The sequence below is a fragment of the Coregonus lavaretus genome (assembly GCF_964263955.1).
Source record: "Coregonus lavaretus genome assembly, chromosome: 14".
In the NCBI taxonomy this organism is placed as follows: Eukaryota; Metazoa; Chordata; class Actinopteri; order Salmoniformes; family Salmonidae; genus Coregonus; species Coregonus lavaretus.
In genome coordinates this window covers 44374227-44401369 of record NC_140001.1, presented here as the reverse complement: position 1 = coordinate 44401369, position 27143 = coordinate 44374227, and the positions used below count along the sequence as shown (strand labels likewise).

The window sequence follows — 27143 nt, the reverse complement described above, 5'->3', positions numbered from 1 at the left end:
CACAATTACCTCTCTGTAGCCTGAGGGACAATGTCTGACTTACACCAGTGCCAAACTCTTCAGTCCAAAGGTTGATGAGTTTAGGCCCTGAATGTTCCACATGGTAGCTGATAGCGATTTCATGTTGCAAAAAGAAAGAACAGCACAGTCAAAAATACAGTAACTACTAACTACTAAGTTGTTAAGAGTGAGATAAACAGGATAACAGCGAACATTTGTTCTGTTATATATATATATATATACAGTTGAAGTCAGAAGTTTACATACACCTTAGCCAAATACATTTCAACTCAGTTTTTCACAATTCCTGACATTCAATCCTAGTAAAAATTCCCTGTCTTAGGTCAGTTAGGATCACCACTTTATTTTAAGAATGTGAAATGTCAGAATAATAGTAGAGAGAATGATTTATTTCAGCTTTTATTTCTTTCATCACATTCCCAGTGGGTCAGATGTTTACATACACTCAATTAGTATTTGGTAGCATTGCCTTTAAATTGTTTAAATTTGGTCAAACATTTCAGGTAGCCTTCCACAAGCTTCCCACAATAATTTGGGTGAATTTTGGCCTATTCCTCCTGACAGAGCTGGTGTAACTGAGTCAGGTTTGTAGGCCTCCTTGCTCGCACACGTTTTTTCAGTTTTGCCCACACATTATCTATAGGACTGAGGTCAGGGCTTTGTATTGGCCACTCCAATACCTTGACTTTGTTGTCCTTAAGCCATTTTGCCACAACTTTGGAAGTATGCTTGGGGTCATTGTCTATTTGGAAGACCCATTTGCGACCAAGCTTTAACTTCCTGACTGATGTCTTGAGATGTTGCTTCAATATATCCACATAATTTTCCTTCCTCATGATGCCATCTATTTTGTGAAGTGCACCAGTCCCTCCTGCAGCAAAGCACCCCCACAGCATGATGCTGCCACCCCCGTGCTTCACGGTTGGGATGGTGTTCTTTGTCTTGCAAGGCACCCTCTTTTTCCTCCAAACATAACGATGGTCATTATGGACATTTCTCCAAAAAGTACGATCTTTGTCCCCATGTGCAGTTGCAAACCGTAGTCTGGCTTTTTTATTGCGGTTTTGGAGCAGTGGCTTCTTCCTTGCTGAGCGGCCTTTCAGATTATGTCGATATAGGACTCGTTTTACTGTGGATATAGATACTTTTGTACCTGTTTCCTCCAGCATCTTCACAAGGTCCTTTGCTTTGTTCTGGGATTGATTTTACTTGTGCCATGCACAAAGTAGATGTCCTAACCGACTTGCCAAAACTATAGTTTGTTAACAAGAAATGTGTGGAGTGGTTGAAAAACAAGTTTTAATGACTCCAACCTAAGTGTATGTAAACTTCCGACTTCAACTGTATATTCCTTTTCATTGAACAAGTAAAATTTTAGTACAGTGTGTGTGTGCGTGTGTGCATGCGTTTAGTGCAGTTTAGTGCAGATGTATTGGAGGAGCTGTTTAATCTCACTCAGTCCTACAGGGTTCTCTTGTCCTCTGAGGACCTCCGCGTAGCTGCGCTGGTCCTGTTGTTGGGCCCTGTGGAGTGGGGCCAGGTCTGGGCCGGGGTGCTTCCTCTCTGGTCTGGTAGAGGTGGTGGTCTGGTGCAGGGGAGTAGGCTGGGCCCGGTCCAGTCTGGCTAAGCCGATGGAAGTGGTGATGCTCTGGTGGTGGGTGCGGCCTGTGGGGTGCGCTGGGTCTGGTGGGGCGTTGAGGGGGCCTGGGGCTCCTTGGTGGTGCAGTGGTCTGATAGGGGTCTCTGGGTGGTCCTCTGTCCAGTGCGGCATTCGGGTGTTTGTCTACCAAGTGCCACATCCTTTAGAGACTTGGCAAGCATCCCTACTGTCTGCTTCCTCAGGTGGGAGTGGTTATGCAGATGCTCTGGGGTGATTGTTGGGTAGTGAGCAACGTGCACGTTCGGGAGTAGGCCATACCCTCTGGTGATGTCAGCGTTGACTTTCTGAATGGTACGGGGATGAAAGTCTTTGCATGGCAGCAGAGTGGAGATGGTGATGTGGGAGTTGGGGAACCACTCAGAGGCCCTCTCTGCTACTCTGTTGACCAGGCTGCCTACTCTCTCCTGCTCCTCTCGCAGGTTGTTGGTGCCGGTGTGAATAATAATGTGGCCTGGTGTGCCAAAGTCAGGCTGGGACAGGATGTGGAGTGCATCCTCTGTTTTTGGGCACCATATTTTGGACACCTTGTGGTGGGGGAAGAGTTTATCCTCTTGGATGAATTTCCCATTTGAGTCAATGAGGATGGCCTCCTCCTTAGTGGGTTTTACCAGAGTAGTGGGTTTACGGTGTGGGGCTGGAGCTGGGACTGGGGTACACAGGGCCTGTGTACAAGTAGGGGTGTGTCAGGGAGGGCCAGAGAGCTTCTCTCTCTCTCTCTCTCTCTCTCTCTCTCTTTCTTTCTTTCTCTCTCTCTCTTTGTCTCTCTCTCTCTCTCTCTCTCTCTCTCTCTCTCTCTCTCGTTCTCTCTTTATCTCTCTCTCTTTGTCTCTCTCTCTCTCTCTCTCTCTCTCTCTCTCTCTCTCTCTCTTTCTCTCTCTCTCTCTCTCTCTTTGTCTCTCTCTCTCTCTCTCTTTTTTTTTCTCTCTCTCGCTCTCTCTCTCTCTCTCTCTCTCTCTCTCTCTCTCTCTCTCTCTCTCTCTCTCTCTCTCTCTCTCTCTCTCTCTCTCTCTCTCTCTCTCTCTCTTCCCCATAGCTAGAGAGCAATTATTGTGAGCCACAGGCTATTCTATTAAATATTGTTTTTTTCTTATGGTACCACAGCACACATTTATTGAAGAAGATTTTAAAACATACTTACAATGCATTACAGCTCAAATACCTTAAAATCTAAATTCAACAATCCCAAAAATATACATTTCTATTGAACATTTGAAAGTCAAATATTAGAGTAATAAAATATTATCAAGATAAGTAAACATGATTATCTAGATGAGGACATTATTTTAGCTCACAGGCATACTTTTTACAATGGTAAACAATGGTAAGCGGTCTAAAACCCCAGACTCAGTTTGAAATAGCTTCATATTGGTACAGTAGTTCTACAGATGGACTGACCTTTTATGCAATTAAGCATTCAGTTATAGTGCAACAATGAGCCCCATCTCATTTCAAAACCTTCTTCTACACTCTATTTTCTCTACACTTATACATTTCCTCCAATGGCATCTGCTCTGAAACTCATTTTAATGACCATCATAATGACAATATTTGTTTTTGTCTTGATTGTTCACGATACAATTGTATGGCACAGTTTATTGTAGTTCTTTTCTTACGCTTGATTTCATTCCAGTTTGTAGTTCTTTTCTTACACTTGATTTCATTCCAGTTTGTGCAGCCAAGGCCAACGGTGACAGGCACCAGCAAGTGTCATGATCAGGTGGTATTAAGACCACCACAGTATTAGAGAATGGGCACTTCAGTTCATGTTCTCCAGCAGGTAGTACAATTCTTTTTTCTTATCACTAGAATGGACATTCCAATTCAAGTCAATGTTCCATGATGGGTGGACCGGCTGCCATATTGAATGTACCCATCATCTATTTATATGGGTAGTTCTGTGTGTCTCTCAGTGAGAATCATCTTATAGTCTATGCTTGTTGTGCTTTTCACTCCCAGGTCTGGCTTGGTGAAGCTCATTGACAGTAAGAGAACTGAGAACATTCAAAACGTATCACCTCTAAAGATCTCAGTGTGCAGCCATGGTTTTATCCTTCCATCTCTCAGTCAATTCATCCACCCGCACCCTTCAATTAACACATCAATTCATCCATTTGCCCACCCAACAGTCTGCACACCAATCTATTCATCCATTCATCCCATCCACCCACCTACCTGACAGTCAACACACCAATCCGTCCATTCAATCAATCAACAGCAACTTCACACAGGTCAATGTCTCTTCAATGTGGACCTCCTCTTAGTGTCTCTAAGCATTTCTAAGATTACGTTCTAAATGGTACCCACTCTGCCCAAACGTAGTGCACTACATAGGGAACAGATGACCATTTCAGAGGCATTCCAAATGTTTGCTATTATGGCCAATATCTCCAGTTGGCCCTGTCTGTCCCCTCTCTCTGTCCCATTAATGGTGGTATCAGAGCAATAAGAGCCTTTAGTTTCTTGATGCAGTCAGCACCAGGAGAAGGAACGTCCCACCATCTCAAAGAACAGGCGGTTGGGTTCTTTGAAGTACCGGCAGAGCTTCCTGAAGGCCCGGGAGCTGAGAGGAGCGTGGGGCCTCCCCTTGGACTCATCCAGACACTTGTCATGGCCCCCAGCAGAGAGGAGGCAGTAGAAACCTTTAGTTGTGTTGAAGTAGAAGTTGGAGGGAGTGATGCGGGGCGGCAGGTCCAGGAACCTATAGATTATTTATTTATTTAATTTAACAAGTCAGTTAAGAACAAATTCTTGTTTACAATGACAGCCTACTACAACGACAGCCTACATTAGATTAGATGAGATTAGATTCGAAAACGTTAATCTCCACAATGAGGCAACTGAATAGCATCTTACACAATATAAGTTACATACAGACAAATGTAACAGGTGAGCCATGAAAGGATCCTCTCTTTGAGGCCATTTTTTATTCAGGCCCCTATTTAATCAGGCAATCCAAAAGACTGCTATTTCCGGGCGGATGAGTCGATTAGGAGAGGGAAGATGGCGGAAATAGATGTTCTGTTGGAAACTGATGGCGGGTCGGGTAAAGATGAGAGTGAAAATGAGTAGGCTACAGTCGTGAAAAAGAAAGGAAACAGTTGTGATGGAAACTAAGAAATCCCTAGATCTGTTTATAGTCGGAGTGAGGGTTTTGGATCAATGTTACCTGGGGGATCCATTTGAAGTCACGAGGTATAACATGGATGCATTGGGTGAGGTGGCGTCGGTGGCAGCCACAAATTCTGGTTTTATTCCGATTTCTCACGGAACATTGCGCCTCAAAAATATTTTTTCATGCAATGTTTTGTGAATGGATTTCCGAAGCAGGGCGCCTGTCAAGGGGGTTATCTCTGGGGTTGCGCATGAAGTGGATGCAGATGATATACCTGAGGAAGTAGATGAAGTGACTGGTGCACGTTGACTGACCTGTGTGGTGGATGGAGTAAGGAAACCCACTTCGTCCATATTATAAAGTCTCTCCCTTCTCATGTAAAGCTAGGCTTTATGAAATATCCTTTAAGATCTTTTGTGCATAAGCTCCTCCAGTGTAATAAATGCGTGTCTCAAGTGTGTGCAGATGGGAAAAATATCATATGATAGCTGAGGTAGCATTTATTGCAATGGTCATAAACTGCACAGCACAATCAGAGAATGCTTTTAGGGACTCAGTGAGTTTAAATTGCAAGAAATCTTGTCAATGGATGTTCCGCCTTACATTTACATTTACGTCGTTTAGCAGACGCTCTTATCCAGAGCGACTTACATTATTATTTATTTTTGTCATACCCCCTGTGGGAATCGAACCCACAACCCTGGCGTTGCAAACGCCATGCTCTATCAACTGAGCTACATCCCTGCCGGCCATTCCCTCCCCTACCCTGGACGACGCTGGGCCAATTGCACGCCGCCCCATGGGTCTCCCGGTCACGGCCGGCTACGACAGAGCCTGGATTCGAACCAGGATCTCTAGTGGCACAGCTAGCACTGCGATGCAGTGCCTTAGACCACTGCGCCACTCAGGAGACTGTGTAGGGATATGACTTGAATTGGAATGTGACTGAAGGATTGTGATGTTATATTTTTTTGTATGTGTCCATTTTTGTTTTTGTATGATGTTGTTTTTATCCCCTTTTTCTACAATGGATATTTTTTATATAGTTTACCACCCGTACAGTAGGTGGCAGCATGCACCTCTAAAGTGTGTTTGTGGACCGCCATAATACCATATAAGATGAAGAAGAAGAAGACTGCTATTTCCGGGTCCTTTCAATGAACTTCCTGTTTGTTGTGTTCGTGTGAAAGTAGGCCAAGAATTCTCATGCCAATTGAAAGAAAATCTGAATTTTACCAACATGTACCAGCAATAGACAGGAGGCTAAATGTGTGCAAAAAGCATGGTTGGTTAAATATGTAGGCTACAAGTTAAAGTGCATGGTGATAAAGTGTAATTTCGTCCATTTTATTCTAGTGTAAGTCTGTGTCCCAAATTGCACCCTATTTCCTATATAGTGTACTATTTTTGACTAGCCATAATAAGACTCCGACCTTACGGTCAGAACGGCAGGCTCTCCTAATTAGGACACAGTGGAGCCAGTGCGAGATATGGCTCGGAAAACATACCTCAATCCAGCGATGGGAGATGGCGTTGTACTTGAGAAGATTGAAATACTTTTTAAAGTAAACTGACTTTTTTATCCTCATGCTAGCTAGCAGTAGCCCCAGCAGCCATGGTAGCCTAGCAGTTAAGAGTGTTGGGCCAGTAACCGAAAGGTCGCTGGTTTGAATCCTAGAGCCGGCAAGGTGGAAAAAATCTACAGTTCTGCCCTTGAGCAAGGCAGTTAACCCTCAACAACAACAACAGGCAGCCCCCCACACCTCTCTGATTCAGAGGAAGACACATTTCAGTTGTGCAACTGACTAGGTATCCCCTTCCCAATATGGAATGTCATGTTGAACAACAAAGGAGCTGATTGGCTGACTATCCTTCGAAAATGGCTGCTGTGGTTTTGGCTACCTAGCATCTCCATCCCTGGATTGAGGTATGTTTTCTGAGCTATATCTCGTGCCGGCTCCATGGTTTCCTGGGCAGCCTGCCGTTCCAACCTTACAGGGAAGATGTACTTACAGTGACCATAAGGTCAAAATCTTATTATGGCTACTTTTGACCAGAGCCCTTTGTTGTGGAGTTTGGGACACGCCCAAAGATTACATTAGGTATAACATTACCTCTCCGCCCTCCGGAGCTCTGGGAAGGGGTCTCTGATGAGGGCCTCTCCGTCCACCACATGGACCTGCTCCCTGGGGAAGACATCCAGCCAGCGGTCCAGGTGCTGGTGGTACAGGCTCCTCTGCAGGGCTTTGTAGGCCGGGTCAATGTGGCCATGGCGGAGCAGTAGCTCTTCTACAATAGAAAACATAAAATAGAGTCCAATATTATTAGGTTAGAACAAAAATTTATATTGTCTTCGCTTTTTCCCAACTCTAGGCACACATATAGGTTGAGAGGAACAGGATCTGAGGTATGGAGCACTGGATGGATTGACATTTTTGGGGTTAACTGCCTTTCTCAAGGGAACAACAGTAGTGGTAGTAATCATCTGACACAAGCAGTCCCCAATTATCCATCGCCTGGGACTTGAACTAGCAACCTTTCGGTTACTGGGCTACCACTTTAACCTCGGTGCCACTTACCTAGAGACTGGTAGGGCTTGTGGCGGGTCACCCTATTATGGAGGACCTGGGTATAGTCGGAGACGAGGCGCTCTGCGGGATCCCGGACGATCAGCAGGAGTCGGACAGCAGGGTTCATCTCCCAGACCCGCTGAGGGACCTCGGGAGAGGCAAAGTAGCCAGGGGTTTTCTCCACTGTCACTTGCCCAGGCAGGGTGAAGGGCATCTGGGCACGATACCACGCCAGCCCCCGCCGGTAGTGCTCTTCCACGTTGAAGTAGTGCACCTAAAAAGAAAGTATGTAGAGTTGTTTAATGCCTCATCACCTCCCAAAAATGTACCGCTGTAAAGTCTAGGATTTTCTCTTGTTCTTTCATTCTGTTATGCTGCATGACTATTTTCATCCCATTATGTTAAAGCTTTGAGAGTAGCCTATTGTGTGAAAGTGCTTTACAAATTAAGTTAAGATGGTCATGATGATGTTTCTGTGTCTCATTACCTCAGCCTTGGCCACCTCTACGTCCGGATGGAGGTTGAGCATCTCCAGGAGGGCCCTGGTGCCACCTTTACGCACGCCGATGATGATGACTCCAGGTAGTCGCTGCTGGGTGGCATTACGAGAGGGGGAGGATGAGGGGGAGGAATAGCCGGCAACTCTGAGCACCCGTAGACAGACACATAGCTGGGTCTGCAGTAGGAGGAGAACCAGCAGGGCTAGGAGAACAGTCCACAGCATGGTCGACTATGGGCTGTGAAGGTGGGAGGATGAGGAGGGGGAGGTACACACACACACAGGTACAGGAAGATACCCACAGGCTGTGGGGCTGGAGCAAGGAGGACGGTGGGGGTAGGGGCTCCTGGGTGAAATGAGTTCAGGATCCAGGGGTCTTCAGTGAAGAGCCTGCAAATGAAGAGTTATTTTCCACTGTCAAAAGCAGTTTTAAACATCTGAGTTGATATTTTAGTTATGTAAATGAGCTACATTTAGGGTAGAGAACTGCATGAAGACTGGAGCTGCCTCTTACACGGTGTGTCTGTATTAAGGTTGCAAAGCTACCAGTAATTTAGAAAGTTACCGGAATCTTCAGTGATTTTGGTAATTAACAAAAAAGCTATGGCAATCTATCGTAACTTTGATCATTTATATTTGAATAACTGTATTAATATATTATCAATTTATTGTATCTGTGTCCATGTTGTCCATTAGTTTCTAGTATATAGAAAATAGCCCAATTAATTAAAACAATTGTAATCAACAATGGCATTATTTCCAATTAACTCTGCAACTCTTCTAGCTATTGACTGCTCAAAACTGCCACCAGTTTGACCCCAAAACATTGACAACAAATACAGATTGACATAGTAAAAAAATAAATAAAGGATGTTTCATGCTGAAACACTCATATTAAACACCAATGGTATTCACTTAGTTGATGGCTTATATTTAGGATAATGTTTTACAGCTTTGTAATTCTATTTTTTATTTTAAAATCATTTTATTGAATTATTTCATATATTTGACATGTGATGAGGCCACACAGAGGGCCAGAGATGATTACAGACACCTGTGATAATCTGAAGGACCCAAAAGGGCCACTAGATGTATTGTGATAGATTACATAAAATCCTTGAAAGATACCAACCCTAGTGTGTATTGTCCCTTCATGTGTCAAACTCAATTTCCCCTCTGGGGAGCTATAATGTTAATTCAGACATTCATTGAAAGAAAAAAAAAACAAAGTATTTGGTGCAATGTCAAATTGTAAAAGTTTAACCACATGGTAGTGATGGACACTGAAATACACTACCAGTCAAAAGTTTTGACACACCTACTCATTCAAGGGTTTTTCTTTATTTGTACTATTTTTTACATTGTAGAATAATAGTGAAGACATCAAAACTATTAAATAACACATATGGAATCATGTAGTATTAAACATATCAAAATATATTTTATATTTGAGATTCTTCAAATAGCCACCCTTTGCCTTGATGACAGCTTTGCACACTCTTGGGATTCTCTCAACCAGCTTCACAAGGTAGTCACCTGGAATGCATTTCAATTAACAGGTGTGCCTTGTTAAAAGTTAATTTGTGGAATTGCTTTCCTTCTTAATGCGTTTGAGCCAATCAGTTGTGTTGTGACAAGGTAGGGGTGGTATACAGAAGACCAAGTCCATATTATGGCAAGAACAGCTCAAATAAGCAAAGAGAAACGACAGTCCATAATTTCAAGAACTTTGAAAGTTTCTTCAAGTGCAGTCGCAAAAACCATCAAGCGCTATGATGAAACTGGCTCTCACGAGGACCGCCACAGGAATGGAAGACCCAGAGTTACCTCTGCTGTAGAGGATAAGTTCATTAGAGTTACCAGCCTCAGAAATTGCAGCCCAAATAAATGCTTCACAGAGTTCAAGTAACAGACACATCTCAACATTAACTGTTCAGAGGAGACTGTGTGAATCAGGCCTTCATGGTCGAATTGCTGCATGAAACCACTACAAGAAACACGAGCAATGGACATTAGACCGGTGGATTGAGTCCAAATTTGAGATTTTTGGTTCAAACGCTGTGTCTTTTTGAGACGCGGTGTGGGTGAACGGATGATCTCTGCATGTGTAGTTCCCACCGTAAAGCATGGAGGAGGAGGTGTTATGTTGTGGTGGGTGCTTTGCTGGTGACACTGTCTGTGATTTATTTAGAATTCAAGGCACACTTAACCAGCAAGTCTACCACAGCAGTCTGCAGCGATACGCCATCCCATCTGGTTTGGGCTTAGTGGGACTATCATTTGTTTTTCAACAGGACAATGACCCAAAACACACCTCCAGACTGTGTAAGGGCTATTTGACCAAGGAGAGTGATGGAATGCTGCATCAGATGACCTGGCCTCCACAATCCCCCAACCTCAACCCAACTGAGAAGGCTTGGGATGAGTCGGACGGCAGAGTGAAGGAAAAGCAGCCAACAAGTGCTCAGCATATGTGGGAAATCCGTCAAGATTGTTGGAAAAGCATTCCAGGTGAAGCTGGTTGAGAGAATGCCAAGAGTGTGCAAAGCTGTCATCAAGGCAAAGGGTGGCTGTTTGAAGAATCTCAAATATAACATATATTTTGATTTGTTTAACACTTTTTTGTTTACTACATGATTCCATGTGTGTTATTTCATAGTTTTGATGTATTCACTATTATTCTATATTGTAAAAATAAAGAAAAACCCTTGAGTAGGTGTGTCCAAACTTTTGACTGGTAGTGTATATGGATATGGACTAACATTAGAACAATTACACACAATTTACTTAGGTGGTAGAAGTAGGTTATGTGGGCTTTCTTGTATCTCTCAGTCCTGGCATGGGTGGTTCTGTCTGTCACTTGTCCTCGACAGACAGGCAACCAGTCACGGACGGAGGACTTGTAGAGAGTCGAGGCACCATGTAGACATGGTGTCTAGTTTGTTGCCGTGTCTGTGTTCACCAGGCCTTAACATCACTGTACAGCGGTGTCATACATGTAACATTATCCTTCCTCTGACTGTATTGTTGTTATTGTGTTCAGGCCAGCATGATGGGGCTGAGTTATTTATTGTGTGTGTGTGTGTGCGTGCGTGTTGTGTGGTCCTGGAGAAGAACCTCGTCAGCGTTCGGTTCCTGTGTTCCTTTTTAATTGCACCAGCCGACCTCTCCTCTCCCCCCTAACCTCTCGTCTAGTCTCCCTGCTCGGTGTCACTTTTGTCATCATTACCTTCATCAAGTCAGCTATCAAGGCTGAAGGGTTTGTCCTGATGTTTCGTTTAGTTTGTCTTTGAATAATTTACTCTGGAAGTGGTGGCTACTGGCTAGTATTTTTCTCTAATGTATGATATTACAATTTTTTTCAATCACGTTGGTGAAAAGTATGTGGTACATTTTCACAACTCTAAGCACAAATCAAAACAGATCATCAAAATGGCTCGTGTTTCAAAACTTTAAGCACATTTTCAATTGACTGAGTACGACAAACACATTCACAAAGTCATTTGTTCACTGCACCAAATCACTCTTTGAATATGGAAACATATTCAATCTAAGTATCTGCTTTTCAAAATTCAACATTCACTTTACTTTTGATATGATTTTCTTGTCATTTGTTAACAATACAATTAACTATCACTTAATCAAACTGCTCAAAACTGATAACTACTGAACCAAAAGCATGTAGTGCCTAGTTAACGTATATAGATTGATAACTGCTGAAAACTGTAATATTTTATATGCTTACCTCATAATTGTAGCAATTTTACATCAATTTATGTTGGAAGTTAAAACCAAATCATATATGGATAAAGCTGTAAATACTACATGATTCTCCATCAGCCAGTGTGCTTCAATAGGACAAAGTGGAAAGAATCACTATGTGCTACCATTAGAAATTATAGTGTAGTGTACAATGCACTGCTGAAATGGGCTACCTGGGTTGTATATAACAATATATTCCACTCATTATCTACATTTCATCGATACACTGTAAGCTGATCAATTTCAAGCAGAGTTGACAAATCTTGTAAAAAAAAAGGCGATCTTGTACAATGTTGCCACAAAATTGGAAGCACAGAATTGTCTAGAATGTCATTGTATGCTGTACATTTCGGGAATCTTTTTATTTCAGCTCATGAAACATGGGACCAACACTTTACACGTTGTGTTTATATTTTTGTTCGGTATGTATTGAAATTATGTGGAAATAATGTTGAATCAACCAGTACGTCCCAGTGGGAAGTCTGTGCTTTCCGTGTGTGTGTCCCCCACTGTGACTCCCTGGTACGCTGGAGTATATCCCTCCTGTCGAGACGCAGCACATTCTGCTTCACTTCCACTCTGCTAATGAACCCTCTCGTTCGCTTTCTCTTTACAAAAGCCATTTTATTATTTACTATTACTCCCATTTCTCTATACTCTCCTCTTCTCGTTCTCAATCTCTCCTTTTTGTCCTTCTATATCCCTATATATCTATCTTACATATACATCATGAAGATACAGACATTAATATAATATATGATCAAATCAAATCAAATGTTATTTGTCACATGCGCCGAATACAACAGGTGTAGACCTTACAGTGAAATGCTTACTTACAAGCCCTTAACCAACAACGCAGTTTTAAGAAAAAGAAGGGAAATGCAAATAGTCCGGGTAGCCATTTGATTAGCTGTTCAGGAGTCTTATGGCTTGGGGGTAGAAGCTGTTAAGAAGCCTTTTGGACCTTCCTCTGACACTGCCTGGTATAGAGGTCCTGGATGGCAGGAAGCTTGGCCCCAGTGATGTACTGGGACGTACGCACTACCATCTGTAGTGCCTTGCGGTCGGAGGCCGAGCAGTTGCCATACCAGGCAGTGATGTAACCAGTCAGGATGTTCTCGATGGTGCAGCTGTATAACTTTTTGATGATGTGAGGACCCATGCCAAATAATTTCTGTCTCCTGAGGGGGAATAGGCTTTGTCGTGCCCTCTTCACGACTGTCTTGGTGTGTTTGGACCATGATAGCTTGTTGGTGATGTGGACACCAAGCAACTTGAAGCCCCATCGATGAGAATGGGGGTGTGCTCAGTCCTTTGTCTTGATCACGTTGAGGGAGAGGTTTGTTATCCTGGCATCACACGGCCAGGTCTCTGACCTCCTCCCTATAGGCTGTCTCATCGTTGTCGGTGATCAGGACTACCACTGTTGTGTCGTCGGCAAACTTAATGATGGTGTTGGAGTGGTGCCTGGCCATGCAGTCATGGGTGAACAGGGAGTACAGGAGGGGACTGAGCACGCACCCCTGAGGGGCCGCCGTGTTGAGGATCATGAGTAATGGTGCCTGGAGAAGATGGCTGCCGTTTTACAGCCCTCTATCCAATAGTACTATTGTGTGTGTTTTTTCGCGTTATTTGTAATTTATTCTGTACATAATGTTTCTGCCACCGTCTCTTATGACCAAAAAGAGCTTCTGGATATCAGGACAGCGATTACTCACCTCATATTGGACAAAGATCTTTTCTTCAACGAGTCGGATGTGAAGGATATTCTACAGACACCCGACAAGGCCCAAATCCCTGTCATTCGAATGAGAAAGAGACGGAGATATCATGGACGTAGGTCGGGGTGCCTTGTAACAATTCGACAGCGAGCGAGTAAACTGCTTCTTCCATCAATCCTATTAGCCAATGTTCAATTATTTGAAAACAAATTGGAGGACCTACAAGGTTGTCCTACCAACGGGACATTAAAAACTGTAATATCTTATGTTTCACCGAGTCGTGGCTGAACGACGACATGGATAACATACCATTCTTTCAAAGCACTTCATGGCTACAGACGTGAGTGCTACGGGTCTGTAGTCATTTAGACAGGTTACCTTAGTGTTCTTGGGCATAGGGACTATGGTGGTCTGCTTGAAACATGTTGGTATTACAGACTCAATCAGGGACAGGTTGAAAATGTCAGTGAAGACACTTGCAAGTTGGTCAGCGTATGCTCGGAGTACACCTCCTGGCAATCCATCTGGCCCTGTGGCCTTGTGAATGTTGACCTGTTTAAAGGTCTTACTCACATCGGCTACGGAGAGCGTGATCACACAGTCATCCAGAACAGCTGATGCTCTCATGCATGTCTCAGTTTTGCTTGCCTTGAAGCGAGCAAAGTTGGGGTATGTACGTACGGTCACTGTGGGGATGACGTCATCGATGCACTTATTGATGAAGCCAGTGACTGATGTGGTGTACTCCTCAATGCCATCGGAAGAATCCCGGAACATATTCCAGACTGTTCTAGCAAAACAGTCCTGTAGCTTAGCATCTGCGTCATCTGACCACTTCTTTATTGACCGAGTCACTGGTGCTTCCTGCTTTAGTTTTTGCTTGTAAGCAGGAATCAGGAGGATAGAATTATGGTCAGATTTGCCAAATGGAGGGCGAGGAAGAGCTTTGTACACATCTCTGTGTGTGGAGTAAAGGTGGTCTAGAGTTTTTCTTCCCTCTAGTTGCATTTAACATGCTGGCAGAAATTAGGGAAAACGGATTTAAGTTTCACTGCATTAAAGTCCCCGGCCACTAGGAGCGCCGCCTCTGGATGAGCGTTTTCCTGTTCGCTTCCTCTTAGTGCCAGCATCAGTTTGTGGTGGTAAATAGACAGCTACGATATAGATGAAAACTCTCTTGGTAAATAGTTTGGTCTACAGCTTATCATGATATACTCTACCTCAGGCGAGCAAAACCTCGAAACGTCCTTAATATTAGATTTCGTGCACCAGCTGTTGTTTAAAAATATACACAGACCGCCACCCCTTGTCTTACCGGAGGCGGCTGTTTTGTCTTGCCGATGCAGCGTAAACCCCGCCAGCTGTATGTTATCCATGTCGTCGTTCAGCCACGACTCGGTGAAACGTAAGATATTACCGTTTGTTATGTCCCGTTGGTCGGATATTCGTGATCGTAGCTCGTCTATTTTGTTATCCAATAATTGTACATTGGCTAATAGGACTGATGGTAGAGGCAGATTATTCACTCGCCGTCGGATCCTTACAAGGCACACCGACCTATGTCCCCGATATCTCCATCTCTTTCTCCTGCGAATGACGGGGATTTGGGCCTTGTCGGGCGTCTGAAGTAAATCCTTTGCGTCCGACTCGTTAAAGAAAAAATCTTTGTCCAGTACGAGGTGAGTAATCGCTGTCCTGATATCCAGAAGCTCATAAGAGACGGTGGCAGAAACATTATGTACAAAATAAGTTACAAATAATGCGAAACATTTTCACCCAATGTTTAAGAAGGGACTTTTTCCCTTTATTCAGATTAAAACCCCTGACGTTCAGGTATTTGAAAAGGAAATAATCTCCCAAATATCACTATTTCTAAAACAAGCCATAGAAAGCTGGTTGCAATTTCAATTTAATCCTCCAGAAATGACAGAACAAATATTGCAACAACTATTGTGGTTAAACTCAAATATACTAATTGATAAAAAACGATTCTTTTTTGAAAAAAAAAATGGGAATGGTGGAGTTATGTTGCACATGCAGCTAACAAAAATTTATGGAAATGTGCTCTACCCAAAATTACAACCAAATAATTGCAGCATTACCGAAAAAATGGAAGAGGAAAGTGGAAAGAGGCAAAAGTAAGGAACTTGTCTGTCGGCCTTGCATTAAAGAACATAATTGGTTAAAGAAAATTGTGATAATTTAAGGACCAAAAGATTGACAGCCGTCCCATATATTTGCAAAATAGTTGGGAAGAGATATTTGACATACCGATTCCATGGCATAGTGTTTATGAACTGATACGCAAAACGACGCCGGATTCAAAACTTAGAATTTTTCAATTTAAATTGTTATATAAAATTCTTGCTACCAATAGAATGTTATTTGTATGGGGGATACAATCTTCCCAGCTCTGCCCAGCTCTGCAGAAATGTTTATTTTCAATTTACAAACTGTAGAAACAATGAGAATAGAAAGGTTCAGAACTTGTAAAACATCACAGTACAGTTGAAAAATATATGGCAAATAGAAATCCAATATGGATGGTGTTAAAAGATAGATGGGAGGTGTTGAATGGAGCTGAAGGATGGGACTAATAACAACAACTAATAACAACAAGATAACTAGTGTAAGACAAGCTGTGTCCATAATAAGTATATAGGTTATATATTGTGAGCTTTTGTGAAAGAGCACAGTTAGAAAGATATGGCATATAGAAGCATACAAGATGGACATCATGAAAATGATCGTAGGAAGTTCAGGAGTAAAAACAAACAAAATATAATTATTGACTGTGTCCATAAAATGTATATAGTATGTATAAGCATGAAGTAGAGGCCTAAGCATTGTTGTTCACTAGTTTACTCCAATTAGGGAAGGGATGGTGGGGTTGAAAAGTAATAAAGGGAAATATATATATATTTTTAATGGATATGTATGTATATATGTGTATGTATATGCGTATATGTATGTCTGTGTGTAAACGTTTTCTGTAAGTCTTCACAAGGTTTTCACACACTGTTGCTGGTATTTTGGCCCATTCCTCCATGCAGATCTCCTCTAGAGCAGTGATGTTTTGGGGCTGTCGCTGGGCAACACGGACTTTCAACTCCCTCCAAAGATTTTCTATGGGGTTGAGATCTGGAGACTGGTTAGGCCACTCCAGGCCACTCCAGGATACTTATTTTCCACCATAATTTGCAAATAAATTCATAAAAAATCCTACAATGTGATTTTCTGGATTTTTTTTCCTCAATTTGTCTGTCATAGTTGACGTGTACCTATGATGAAAATTACAGGCCTCTCTCATTTTTTTAAGTGGGAGAACTTGCACAATTGGTGGCTGACTAAATACTTTTTTCCCCCACTGTAAAATAGCAGTGCTTATTCGCTCTCTCTTGGCTAGTTTATGGGTGTGTATTTTGTTAGTTTGAGTATTGTATGGGTTGGTGGGCTGCTTCTTACTTTGTATCTAAATCTCTGTGTGTGTGTGTGTGTGTGTGTGTGTGTGTGTGTGTGTGTGTGTGTATGTGTGTGTGTGAACACACTCTGTTTGCCGTGCCATGCCTTAGAACTATATTTTGGTGAGTGCTGGTATTTGTGGTGGGGGATGTCGGGGATTATCCTGCACAGAGGGACAGAGGGAGGGATGGAGGGAGGGAAGGTGGGGAGGGGTGTGTTCTCAGCGGGAGTGTGTTTGTGTAACACAGGCAGAGAGATTGGCCCTAGTAGGAGGTGGCATGGTGAAAGCCGGTAGATTGCCAGCCTAGCTATATCACCAAGGCTGTGGGGCTGTAGATAAAGTCTCTCTCTGTTTCTCTCTCTGTTTCTCTGTTTATGTTTCTGTTTCTTTCTCTCTAGTAGTTACTCTGTCTCCTTCTCTGTCTCTCCGTTTGTTTCTTTGTTGCTCTCTCTGTCTCCTCCTTTCTCTCTCTCTGTCTCTGTTCTCCTTTCTCTCTCTTGGGCTCTCTGTGTCTCTCTTGCTCTCTGTCTCTCTCTCTCTCTGTCTCTCTCTCTCTCTCTCTCTCTCTCTCTCTGTGTCTCTCTCTCTCTGTGTCTCTCTCTGTGTCTCTCTCTCTCTCTGTCTCTCTCTCTCTCTGTGTCGATTTCAATTTTCCCCTCTATTCCCTCTATTTCCCTGTATTGGTCCTCTGTGGCTCAGTTGGTAGAGCTTGGCGTTTGCAACACCATGGTCGCGGGTTCGATTCCCGCTGGAGCCACCCTTATGAAAAATGCATGCAAGTCGCTTTGGAAGAAACCGTCAGCCAAATGGCATATATTCACATTAGTACTGTGAATATGTTATCATCCTTTCAGACAACTATCACAACAAAGCCAAACCATATTATTCAATATGCTTTATTGACAAAGAAAATCTAATGAAGGCTTCATATATTTTCATTCCATGTGTGGCTAGACAAAAACCATCCAAGAGGGATATATAAACAAATTCGACAGGGACATTTGAGAGAGACAAATCTGTCATGCTCATTGCATGAGTTTGGGACTACTTCAAACATTCCTCTTGCTATTCCACAAACTAGCTACCACAACAAAGCTAGCTTTCACAACAAAGACACAACAGTCATATTTAGGATCTGGAATACTTTCTAATTGTATGACTAGGTAAAGAATCGTTTTTCCTGGTCACGTCACATGGTCAGGAACAACTCCTGACACAGGCAAGCTGCCCTGTCTGGGAAAGTACTGTGTGTGCAACTTTTCAGAACGCGGCTGGGAAATGGGTCTATATGACAACGTTTCTTTCATTTTCTCCTTGAGCCCATGCAGCATCTGAATGTGTCATAGTATCTGTCTGTGTGTGTGTTTGTGTGCCAAAGAAGCACTCCTAAAGCCTTAAAAATAGTATTCCTCCTTTACATGAACGGGCTTGTTTGAACATCAGATCTCTTTCAGAAGAATGAGGGTTCAAAAGAGAGGGAGGGGGAAAGGGAGAGTTCTGGAGATAACGACTGTTTCCGGGGGTCCAAAAAGTCTCTATTTCCCTACCCCCTCTCTCTCTCACTCCCTCTCCCTCTCGCTCTCTCTCTGTCTCTCTCCCTTTCTCTCCAGCAAAGACACTGACCACAGAAATCTGCCCATCGACCCCCGACTGGGTTTCAAATTAGATCCTATAGAAAAACTCCACACCAGCCGCCCAACCCTCTCCCCCCTCACACACACTCTCCCCAACCCTCTCCCCCCTCACACACACTCTCCCCAATCCTCTCCCCCCTCACATACACCCCACCCCAGACACCCTTTTCTCTCCCTCCCCAGCCGTTCGCGCTTGAAGATCTGGGTCAATCGTATCAAACACTCGAAAGAGCTCTCTAGTGTGTGTGTGTATGGCGGATTGATAATGAGGATGGTGGTGTGTGTGTGTGTGTATGTATGTATGTGTGTGTGTGTGTGTCAGAGAGATGAGCAGGGGGATTTCTTGGTTAAAAACAGGGTGTATCGGGAGAGTGTGTATGTGTTTGTAAAAGACAGCGGGAAAGTGTGTGTGTGTGTGTTTGTGATCTAATTAAAGATGCCTTTGGCATGCGTGTCTGGGTGCAGGCGTTGGCATACACCCCATGCTAATGTCTGGAGTGTGAGTTTACTGTTCGTGGCAGTCTGGCACAGGGCTGTGTGCATGCCTGAGTGTGAAAACATGGCAACCTGTGCCATTCAGATTTGGAGCGGTCAGACAGACAGAGAGGGAAATTCCTACTCACAGCCTCTCTTTTCCACCTGCCCCTTCTCTCTCGATTTATTTTATTTTTTTGTCATTTAGCAGACACTCTTATCCAGAGCGATTTACAGGAGCAATTAGGGTTAAGTGCCTTGCTCAAGGGCACATCGACAGATTTTTCACCTAGTCGGCTCGGAGATTAGAACCAGTGACCTTTCGGTAACTGGCACTACGCTCTTAACCACTAAGCTACGTGCCGCCCTTTCTCCCTTTCTTCTCTCTGATTTATTTATCTTTCACTTTCTCTGTCGATCTTTCATCCAAACGCTTTGAAGGGACATAAGACTTAACATTTGAATCTTTCCCTCCTTTTTGTTACTTTGCATATTTTGATGATTTCTTACCTGTCACGACTTCCTCCGAAGCACATTGACTCTGTACCAGTACCCCCTGTATATAGCCTCCCTACTGTTATTTTATTTTACTGCTGCTCTTTAAATATTTTCTATTTTCAATTTTTCACTTCTCAATTTTTTTTCTTAAAAACTGAGAGAGAGAGAGAGAGATGCTCACAGTCCCATGTAGCACATATGTTGGTTTTCACACAGTAACGTACTGTAGCTCTGACTGTCTGCTGTCACTATCTGGCCCATTAATTCACAGTGTATATAACAAACCAGGTTTGACACCCGAATCACTGATGGAGTGAAAGCAGGACACAGGGGGGCTCCTCTGTTCTCTTCTCTCATCTTCTCTTCTTCTCTATTTGTCTATTTGTCTCACTTCCTCTCTTACTCCACTTTTTCATTCAGCAATGTGCTTGTGTAGCTCTAGTCACTCATTTCACTGTTTGTTGTCAAGAGAAAGTCAATACTGATCCGTCTGTATGTGTGTCTGTATGTGGGTCCACCGAGAGTCTGTGTCAGCGTCAATTAGGATCTATGTGTGTGGGCAGGGTGTGTGTGTGTATGTGTGTACTGTACTGTACTGTACTGTATATGAGCAAGGATGTGTGTATGTGATTTGGGGGATGTGTGTTTGCGTATGGGTGTTTGGAATGGGGGCACGTTGACAGATGGGGGGAGGTCTGTCTGGTCAATATCCTCATGGGCCAGTGAACAGTGGTGTAATGTACTCAAGTAAAAATACTTTAAAGTACTACTTAAGTAGTTTTTGTGGGTATCTGTACTTTACTTTACTATTTATAGTTTTAACTATTTTTACTTTTACTTCACTACATTCCTAAAGAAAATAATGTACTTTTTACTCCATACATTTTCCCTGACACCCAAAAGTACTTGTTACATTTCGAATGCTTAGCAGGACAGGAAAATAGTCCAATTCACTCACTTATCAAGAGAACATCCCAGGTCACCCCTACTGCCTCTGATCTGTCCGACTTGCTAAACACAAATGCTTCACTTGTAAATGATGAGTGTTGGAGTGTGCCCCTGGCTACATTAAATTAAATTAAATAAAGAAAATTGTGCCGTCTGGTTTGCTTAATATAAGGAATGTGAAATTATTTATACTTTTATTTTAAGTATTAAGTATATTTTAGCAATAACATTGACGTTTGATACTTAAGTATATTTAAAACCAAATAATTTTAGACTTTTACTCAAGTAGTGTTTTACTGGGTGACTTAAGGTATCTTTACCTTTACTCAAGTATGACAATTGGGTACATTTTCCACCACTGCCAGCGAACCTAACTACTGTATATAATGTGGGTCCTGAACTCTGCCTATGTAGGTTTAATATGGGAAGAGGGTACAGAAGAGATGAAGACAGGAGAGAGGAGGAGAGAGGAGGAGAAAGGAGGAGAGAGGAGGAGAAAGGAGGAGAGAGGAGGAGAAAGGAGGAGAGAGGAGACAGGAGGAGAGAGGAGGAGAAAGGAGGAGAGAGGAGAGAGGAGGAGAAAGGAGGAGAGAGAAGGAGAGAGGAGGAGACAGGAGGAGAGAGGAGGAGAGAGGAGGAGACAGGAGGAGAGAGGAGGAGACAGGAGGAGACAGGAGGAGACAGGAGGAGAAAGGAGGAGAGAGGAGGAGAGAGGAGGAGAGAGGAGGAGACAGAGTAAAGCTGATGATGTACTGTAGAATGTAGTAGAGGAATGAGTGTGAGAGGAGAGAAGGACCTAAAACCATTCTTTATAGCCCTCTCACCTGGGGCCATGAGACTAAGATGGAGAGATGAAGGAAGGGAGAGAAAGAGAGGGAGAGAGAGGGGAACCGAGGAAGAGAAAGACAAAGAAAGAGGAAGTTGAAAGAGGGAGCGAAAGATGAAAAGGGAAGAGGGTGGCTCTTTATTTATTTCTCTCTCTCTCTCTCTCTCTCTCTCTCTCTCTCTCTCTCTCTCTCTCTCTCTCTCTCTCTCTCTCTGTCCTTCTCTCTCTCTCTGTTCTTCTCTCTCTGTCCCTCATATTCTCATAGTGGTTCTCTGTGACATATCTAATAGCCTGTGTGCCTCTGTGCTGTATACCCCACTGCTTCTCCAGACTGACACACACACACACACACACACACACACACACACACCACACACTGAGATGAGGGGGGCGAAGGGGGAAACATTAGAACATTAAGGTTTTAGCAGGGGGATTTGATTGACCAAGCACTTAAGACTATTAAATGGCTTTATCGCCCGCCTCACCCTCTTGCTCACCACCCTCTCACCCTACCTCTCCGCCCTTCCTCTCCCCATACCCCAAGTCCTCAGGCTCTCACTGTGACTGGAAATTAATGAGTGTAGACAGCGATGGATAAACCCCCCTCATCCTCACTCCCCCCCCCCCCCCCCCCCTCACTCCCACCTTGGGCTTTCAGCTTAAACCCCTTGTGTGGTGTTTTCACTATCAAGGTTAAACCAATGCCATTTACAGTAGTACAGTATTGCCCAACAGAGATGTGTCAATGCCACTGTCTGCTGTCCTTCATCTGTTTTTTGGGGACAGACAGTTTACAGTTGCACAAACTGATAAATACAAATTGGGTTGATTGGATTTAATTGATTGACACAACAGCATGGAAGCTCTGTCAGTCAGTGGGTGTGTTATAGGACAGGGTCTTCAGAGTCCAGTACTATATTGGCATTTCCTCTACCATGCCCTTTATCCTCCACCCGTCCACCCTACTACCCTGACCCTAATCCTACCCAGGGGCTTCATGACCACACAGACTAGGCCCACCCAAACAGTCCACCCAGAGCTCCCTGAGGTCCTGACTCTCTGCCCCACTCTATCCCACCTTATCTTAACCACTGCCCAGCAACCCCAAAGAGCTAAACCCAGACCCAAATAGCCAGACCTAGCCTAACCCCAGAAAAACCGTCTGTGTGTCCGTCCATCCGTCTGTCTGTGCTTGTGTGTAATGTGGGGCCTCTCTAGCTCCCTCCATCTGGTGGTCAGTGGGTGATCCTGTCACCTCTCCTTAAACCAACTGGAGTGTGATGGTCTAGCAAACACTGACTCTGTCTCCATACAGGTTAGACTGTGTGTGTGTGTTTCTATGATGAGCTGAGGTCATTGTGCAGTTGTGCCACCTGTACTGTAAGGAGATAGGACCTTTGCCCCAACTGACTGACATGGTGGATGACTGCCAGGTTAATGAACTTTCCCCCTGAGCTCCTGTAAACACACACTCTGTTAACAATCAGCTAAACGCACACTCGCTTAGTTAAATAACACTCCGCTAGATGACCTGAACAACATCAGCAGTTGGCTATTTCTGGTGAGAAAATAGTCTGAGAAAGGTATTGTAGATTCTGTCGATTTAGAATGTAAAGTAAAGCCTCGCAACACACACTTCCCGTCCCCCCTCCCACTGTAACTTTTGGAGTGTGTAGCTGTAGCATGCGCCTCATTTCCCTCCAGAGGACTTGCTCTCTGCTCATAAATAATGTCCATGTATTATTCACAGCTGCTTCGCAAGCTCCCCCTGCTAATGCCTCCTAATGTGCCCAAACACACAGCTTCCACACAGCCTGGCCCTGGCCTGCACTCACACACTCACAGGGCCAGGTGACACAGTGACGGACAGAGCCTCCCTGTGCAGGCCAGTGCACAGGGAGGCTGGGTGACTCTCTCTGTCATTCTCTCTCTCTGTGTTTCTCTGTCCATTACTCTCTCTTGTTTCTGTATATCTCTCTCACTCCCTCTCTCTGTTTCTTTATCTCTATACCTCTCCCCCTCTTTAACTATCTCTACATTGTCCTCTCTAACATTTTTTGTCATTTAACAGATGCTCTTATCCAGGACGATTTACAGGAGCAATTAGGGGATTCTTCAATGATCTTAACCGCTAGGGTACCTGACGCCCTCTCTGTAGCTTCCTTGTCTCTATGTCTACACATGCCTACACATCCATCATAGTTTCTGACTGAGCATTGACTCAGTTAGCTTGAGGACACAGTGTGACAAAGCCAGGGTACGGTATTACGACAGAGTAAATCTCATCAATATGTAACAGTGCCTTAGTGACTCCGCTTAGGAGGTGAGTGCAGTCTGCATGAAGAGAGGTTGTAATGTACAGTACACTAGGGCACACTGTATGATAAGAATAACTATTTCCAAAGTACAGTACTACGTGCTTTTTATTTTTCATGACCTTCAAAGAGCTAAAACAAAGTAATGTTACCACTATTGACATAGTAAAAACGTTGTCCCTGTCATCGGGGATAAATGCACTCATCGGTCATAATGCACTCTTGACCCAGCCATGTGGGGATTTTGTTTATCAAGCCAAGATGTCTTGGCTCCTCACATCACATGATGCTGTTGTCGCAGTTAGTGACTAATTCAGAGACAGAGGCTCCATTCACTCTGACCATGTCTCTCCCCCTCTCTATCGCTCCCCCTCTCTCTATCTCTCCCCCTGTCTCTATCGCTCCCCCTCTCTCTATCTCTCCCCCTCTCTCTCTCTCTCCCCCTCTCTCTCTCTCTCCCTCTGTATCTCTCTGACCACATTTACCCTTTCCAAACATTACAAAGGTCAAACACGCTTTGGTTAGTTGTACTTTTACTACTGTGGCTGGAGGTTTCTGGAAATCTGAAAATATACATGTTGTGGGCTCATTTTCAATTAGCATAAAAAGAGAATGGCAAAAACTTTGGCAATTGATGTACAATGAATCTTGACTTGAAGTTCATCTTTAGCCCACGTCATGGATGAGTTAGAGAGGTTGGTTGGCTTACTCACAACATGATTGATATGACAGGATCAAGAACATGATGTTCACATACTGAATCAGACTGTTGTGGTTGGTTTTCACTACCCGGGAGTTGTGATCTACCAGTGACACATGCCAGATTAGTTAGAGAGGTTGGCTCATGACGGATATGACTATCATGAACAGGATGTTCAGTATCTGAGTCTGAGGCAGTTGTGGTTTATACTACCCTGGAGTTGTTATCCACTATTGGTGTGTAATACATGCAGCCCACAACACATAATAATATAATATGCCATTTAGCAGACGCTTTTATCCAAAGTGACTTACAGTCATGCGTGCATACATTTTTTGTGTATGGGTGGTCCCGGGGATCGAACCCACTACCTTGGCGTTACAAGCGCCGTGCTCTACCAGCTGAGCTACAGAGGACCACACATGCTGCGTGTCCACCACTACCTTTTATCCATATACCACAAGTCTTCCACTAGCTGTTGCTTAACAGACCATATTATCATAAATCTCTCTCTCTCTCTCTCTCTCGCTCTCTCTCTCTCTCTCTCTCTCTCTCTCTCTCTCTCTCTCTCTCTCTCTCTCTCTCTCTCTCTCTCTCTCTCTCTCTCTCTTCCTCTCTCTGCCAGCATCTATCTCTCTCCTCTCTCTCGCACACACACGCACGCACGCGCACACACACACACACACACACACACACATATACACACACACACACACAAACTGTATGACTATCCCAACAAAGTGACATTAACAGACCATTCCCACTGGGCACCGACTTCAGTTAATGTCACGTCATTGGATTTAGGTTAACCCCCTAGAGTCGATGTCCGCTCCCCCGCAGACATTTTATTAGCATAATACACAAATAAAGAATAATAAAAAAAAAATCTGTCCCCTTTAGCTACCGATATCAGGTTTTTGCACTGGATGCATCTCAATCCACCGCATCCGCCGATGTCGCACTTCTGCATCTGCGGTGAAAGGTGACAGAGCTAGAGCAGTGTTTGTCAGACCATGAGACATCCCGAAAATCGGTTTTCTCACAAAATCGTATGTAGCGTCCGAATGGTTTATGACCCCTCTATGGAAAGACAAGACTCTCACGAACACGATGGTGTTCTCCATTTTGCTCTACGACCCCAACAAGCGTCTGAAGTCGGTACAGCCGATCTGCCAACTTCTGTATGTAGAGTCCGAACAGTTTGGGCTACATACTAATATGACCCCTCTGTGGAAAGGTGAGACTCTCACGAACACGTACATGTCGGTTGCTCTAGGACGCCCACAGGCCTCACAAGACTCATCTGAAGGTCCCCCGGTAACAGTTGAAACATTTTATGGAAGTATACAGTATATGGAAACTGTTTAGTGCCAAAAATAAGGGGTTAAATACATGTAAAAAAAATTATATATGAGAGATATATATATGACCCCTTATTTTTGGCACTAAACAGACACTTCAGAACAAACTTTTTGGGGATTATCTGTTGTTCCATGTAGTGAATCTGTTATTATATGCGTTTGTATGGGCTAATAGCAGTAAGGCCAAATAAAACTTTATCAAATATGTGGATATATATATATATTGTACCAGTCAAAAGTTTGGACACACCTACTCATTCAATGTTTTTTCTTTATTTGAGAGAATGCCAAGAGTGTGCAAAGCTGTCATCAAGGCAAAGGGTGGCTACTAAATATATTTTGATTTGTTTAACACTTTTTTGGTTACTACATGATTCCATATGTGTTATTTCATAATTTTGATGTCTTCACTATTATTCTACAATGTAGAAAATAGTAAAAATAAAGAACAACCCTTGAATGAGTAGGTGTGTCCAAACTTTTGACTGATACTGTATATATATATAATATATATATTATATTATATATATATATATATATATATATATTATACTTCAAGGGATCTTAATATTTAAAATGAAATTGCAAAATTATCCTTGGTATGATGTTCTTAAAACAATTCTATATAGCTTAGTAGAATCTTATGTTGATTACTTATTGCAAATTTGAGTTAGATGGAGAGTAAGTGATAGAGAAAGTGTGAGTGAGTGTGTGAAAAAGAGAGAGAGAGAGAGAGAGACGTCTTACCGGAGTCAATGTGACACTGGACCTCTGTCTAGGCTTTCTTCCTCCTCGTTTCCTCTCCTATCAACTCCTCTGTGTCTGTTCTCCTCTCAAGCCTCTGAGAAAATCTAAGTGGTAGATGTCTCCGTTCTACGTTTTCCCTTTCTCCTCCTTTATTTCCTTCTTCCTTTCTTCCTCTTTCCTCTTCTCTGTTGTTTGCTTCTTGCACCCCGCGATGTGTGTGTGTCTCTGCCTCTGTGTCAAAAAGAGTGAGTGAGTGAGTGAGAGTGGGGTGTTGGTGTGATTCTGTTGAGTGTCAGAGCGACTGACTGACTGACTGAGAGAGAGAGAGAGAGAGAGAGAGAGAGAGAGAGAGAGAGAGAGAGAGAGAGAGAGAGAGAGAGAGAGAGAGAGAGAGAGAGAGAGAGAGATGAGAGAGAGAGAGAGAGAGGAGAGAGAGAGAGAGAGAGAGAGAGAGAGAGAGAGAGAGAGAGAGAGAGAGAGAGAGAGAGAGAGAGAGAGAGAGAGAGAGAGAGGAGAGAGAGAGAGAGAGAGAGAGAGAGAGAGAGTAGAGCTAGCACAAACACATCGACCCCTTAGGGAAATTCCTGCTCACCGCCTCTCTTTTCCACCTGCCCCCTCTCTCTCCATCAACCGCTCTCTCCCTTTCTTCTCTCTGATTTATTTATCTTTCACTTTCTCTGTCGATCTTTCATCCAAACGCTTTGAAGGGACATAAGACTTAACATTTGAATCTTTCCCTCCTTTTTGTTACTTTGCATATTTTGATGATTTCTTACCTGTCACGACTTCCTCCGAAGCACATTGACTCTGTACCGGTACCCCCTGTATATAG

The 27143-nt window shown here is 43.5% G+C and overlaps 1 protein-coding gene across 1 annotated transcript; it reads right to left on the bottom strand.

Annotated features, from left to right (window-relative positions):
- Positions 1-2755: 2755 nt before the first annotated feature.
- Positions 2756-26503, bottom strand: LOC311141766 (heparan sulfate glucosamine 3-O-sulfotransferase 1-like). Its single transcript, XM_084177210.1, has 5 exons — positions 26312-26503; positions 7851-8252; positions 7373-7637; positions 6908-7082; positions 2756-4379 (listed from the first exon to the last, which is right to left on the bottom strand). Exons 2-5 carry the CDS (start codon positions 8085-8087, stop codon positions 4151-4153), a joined length of 906 nt encoding a protein of 301 aa, XP_084033336.1. The 5' UTR covers positions 8088-8252; positions 26312-26503; the 3' UTR covers positions 2756-4150.
- Between the last annotated feature and the right edge of the window lie 640 nt (positions 26504-27143).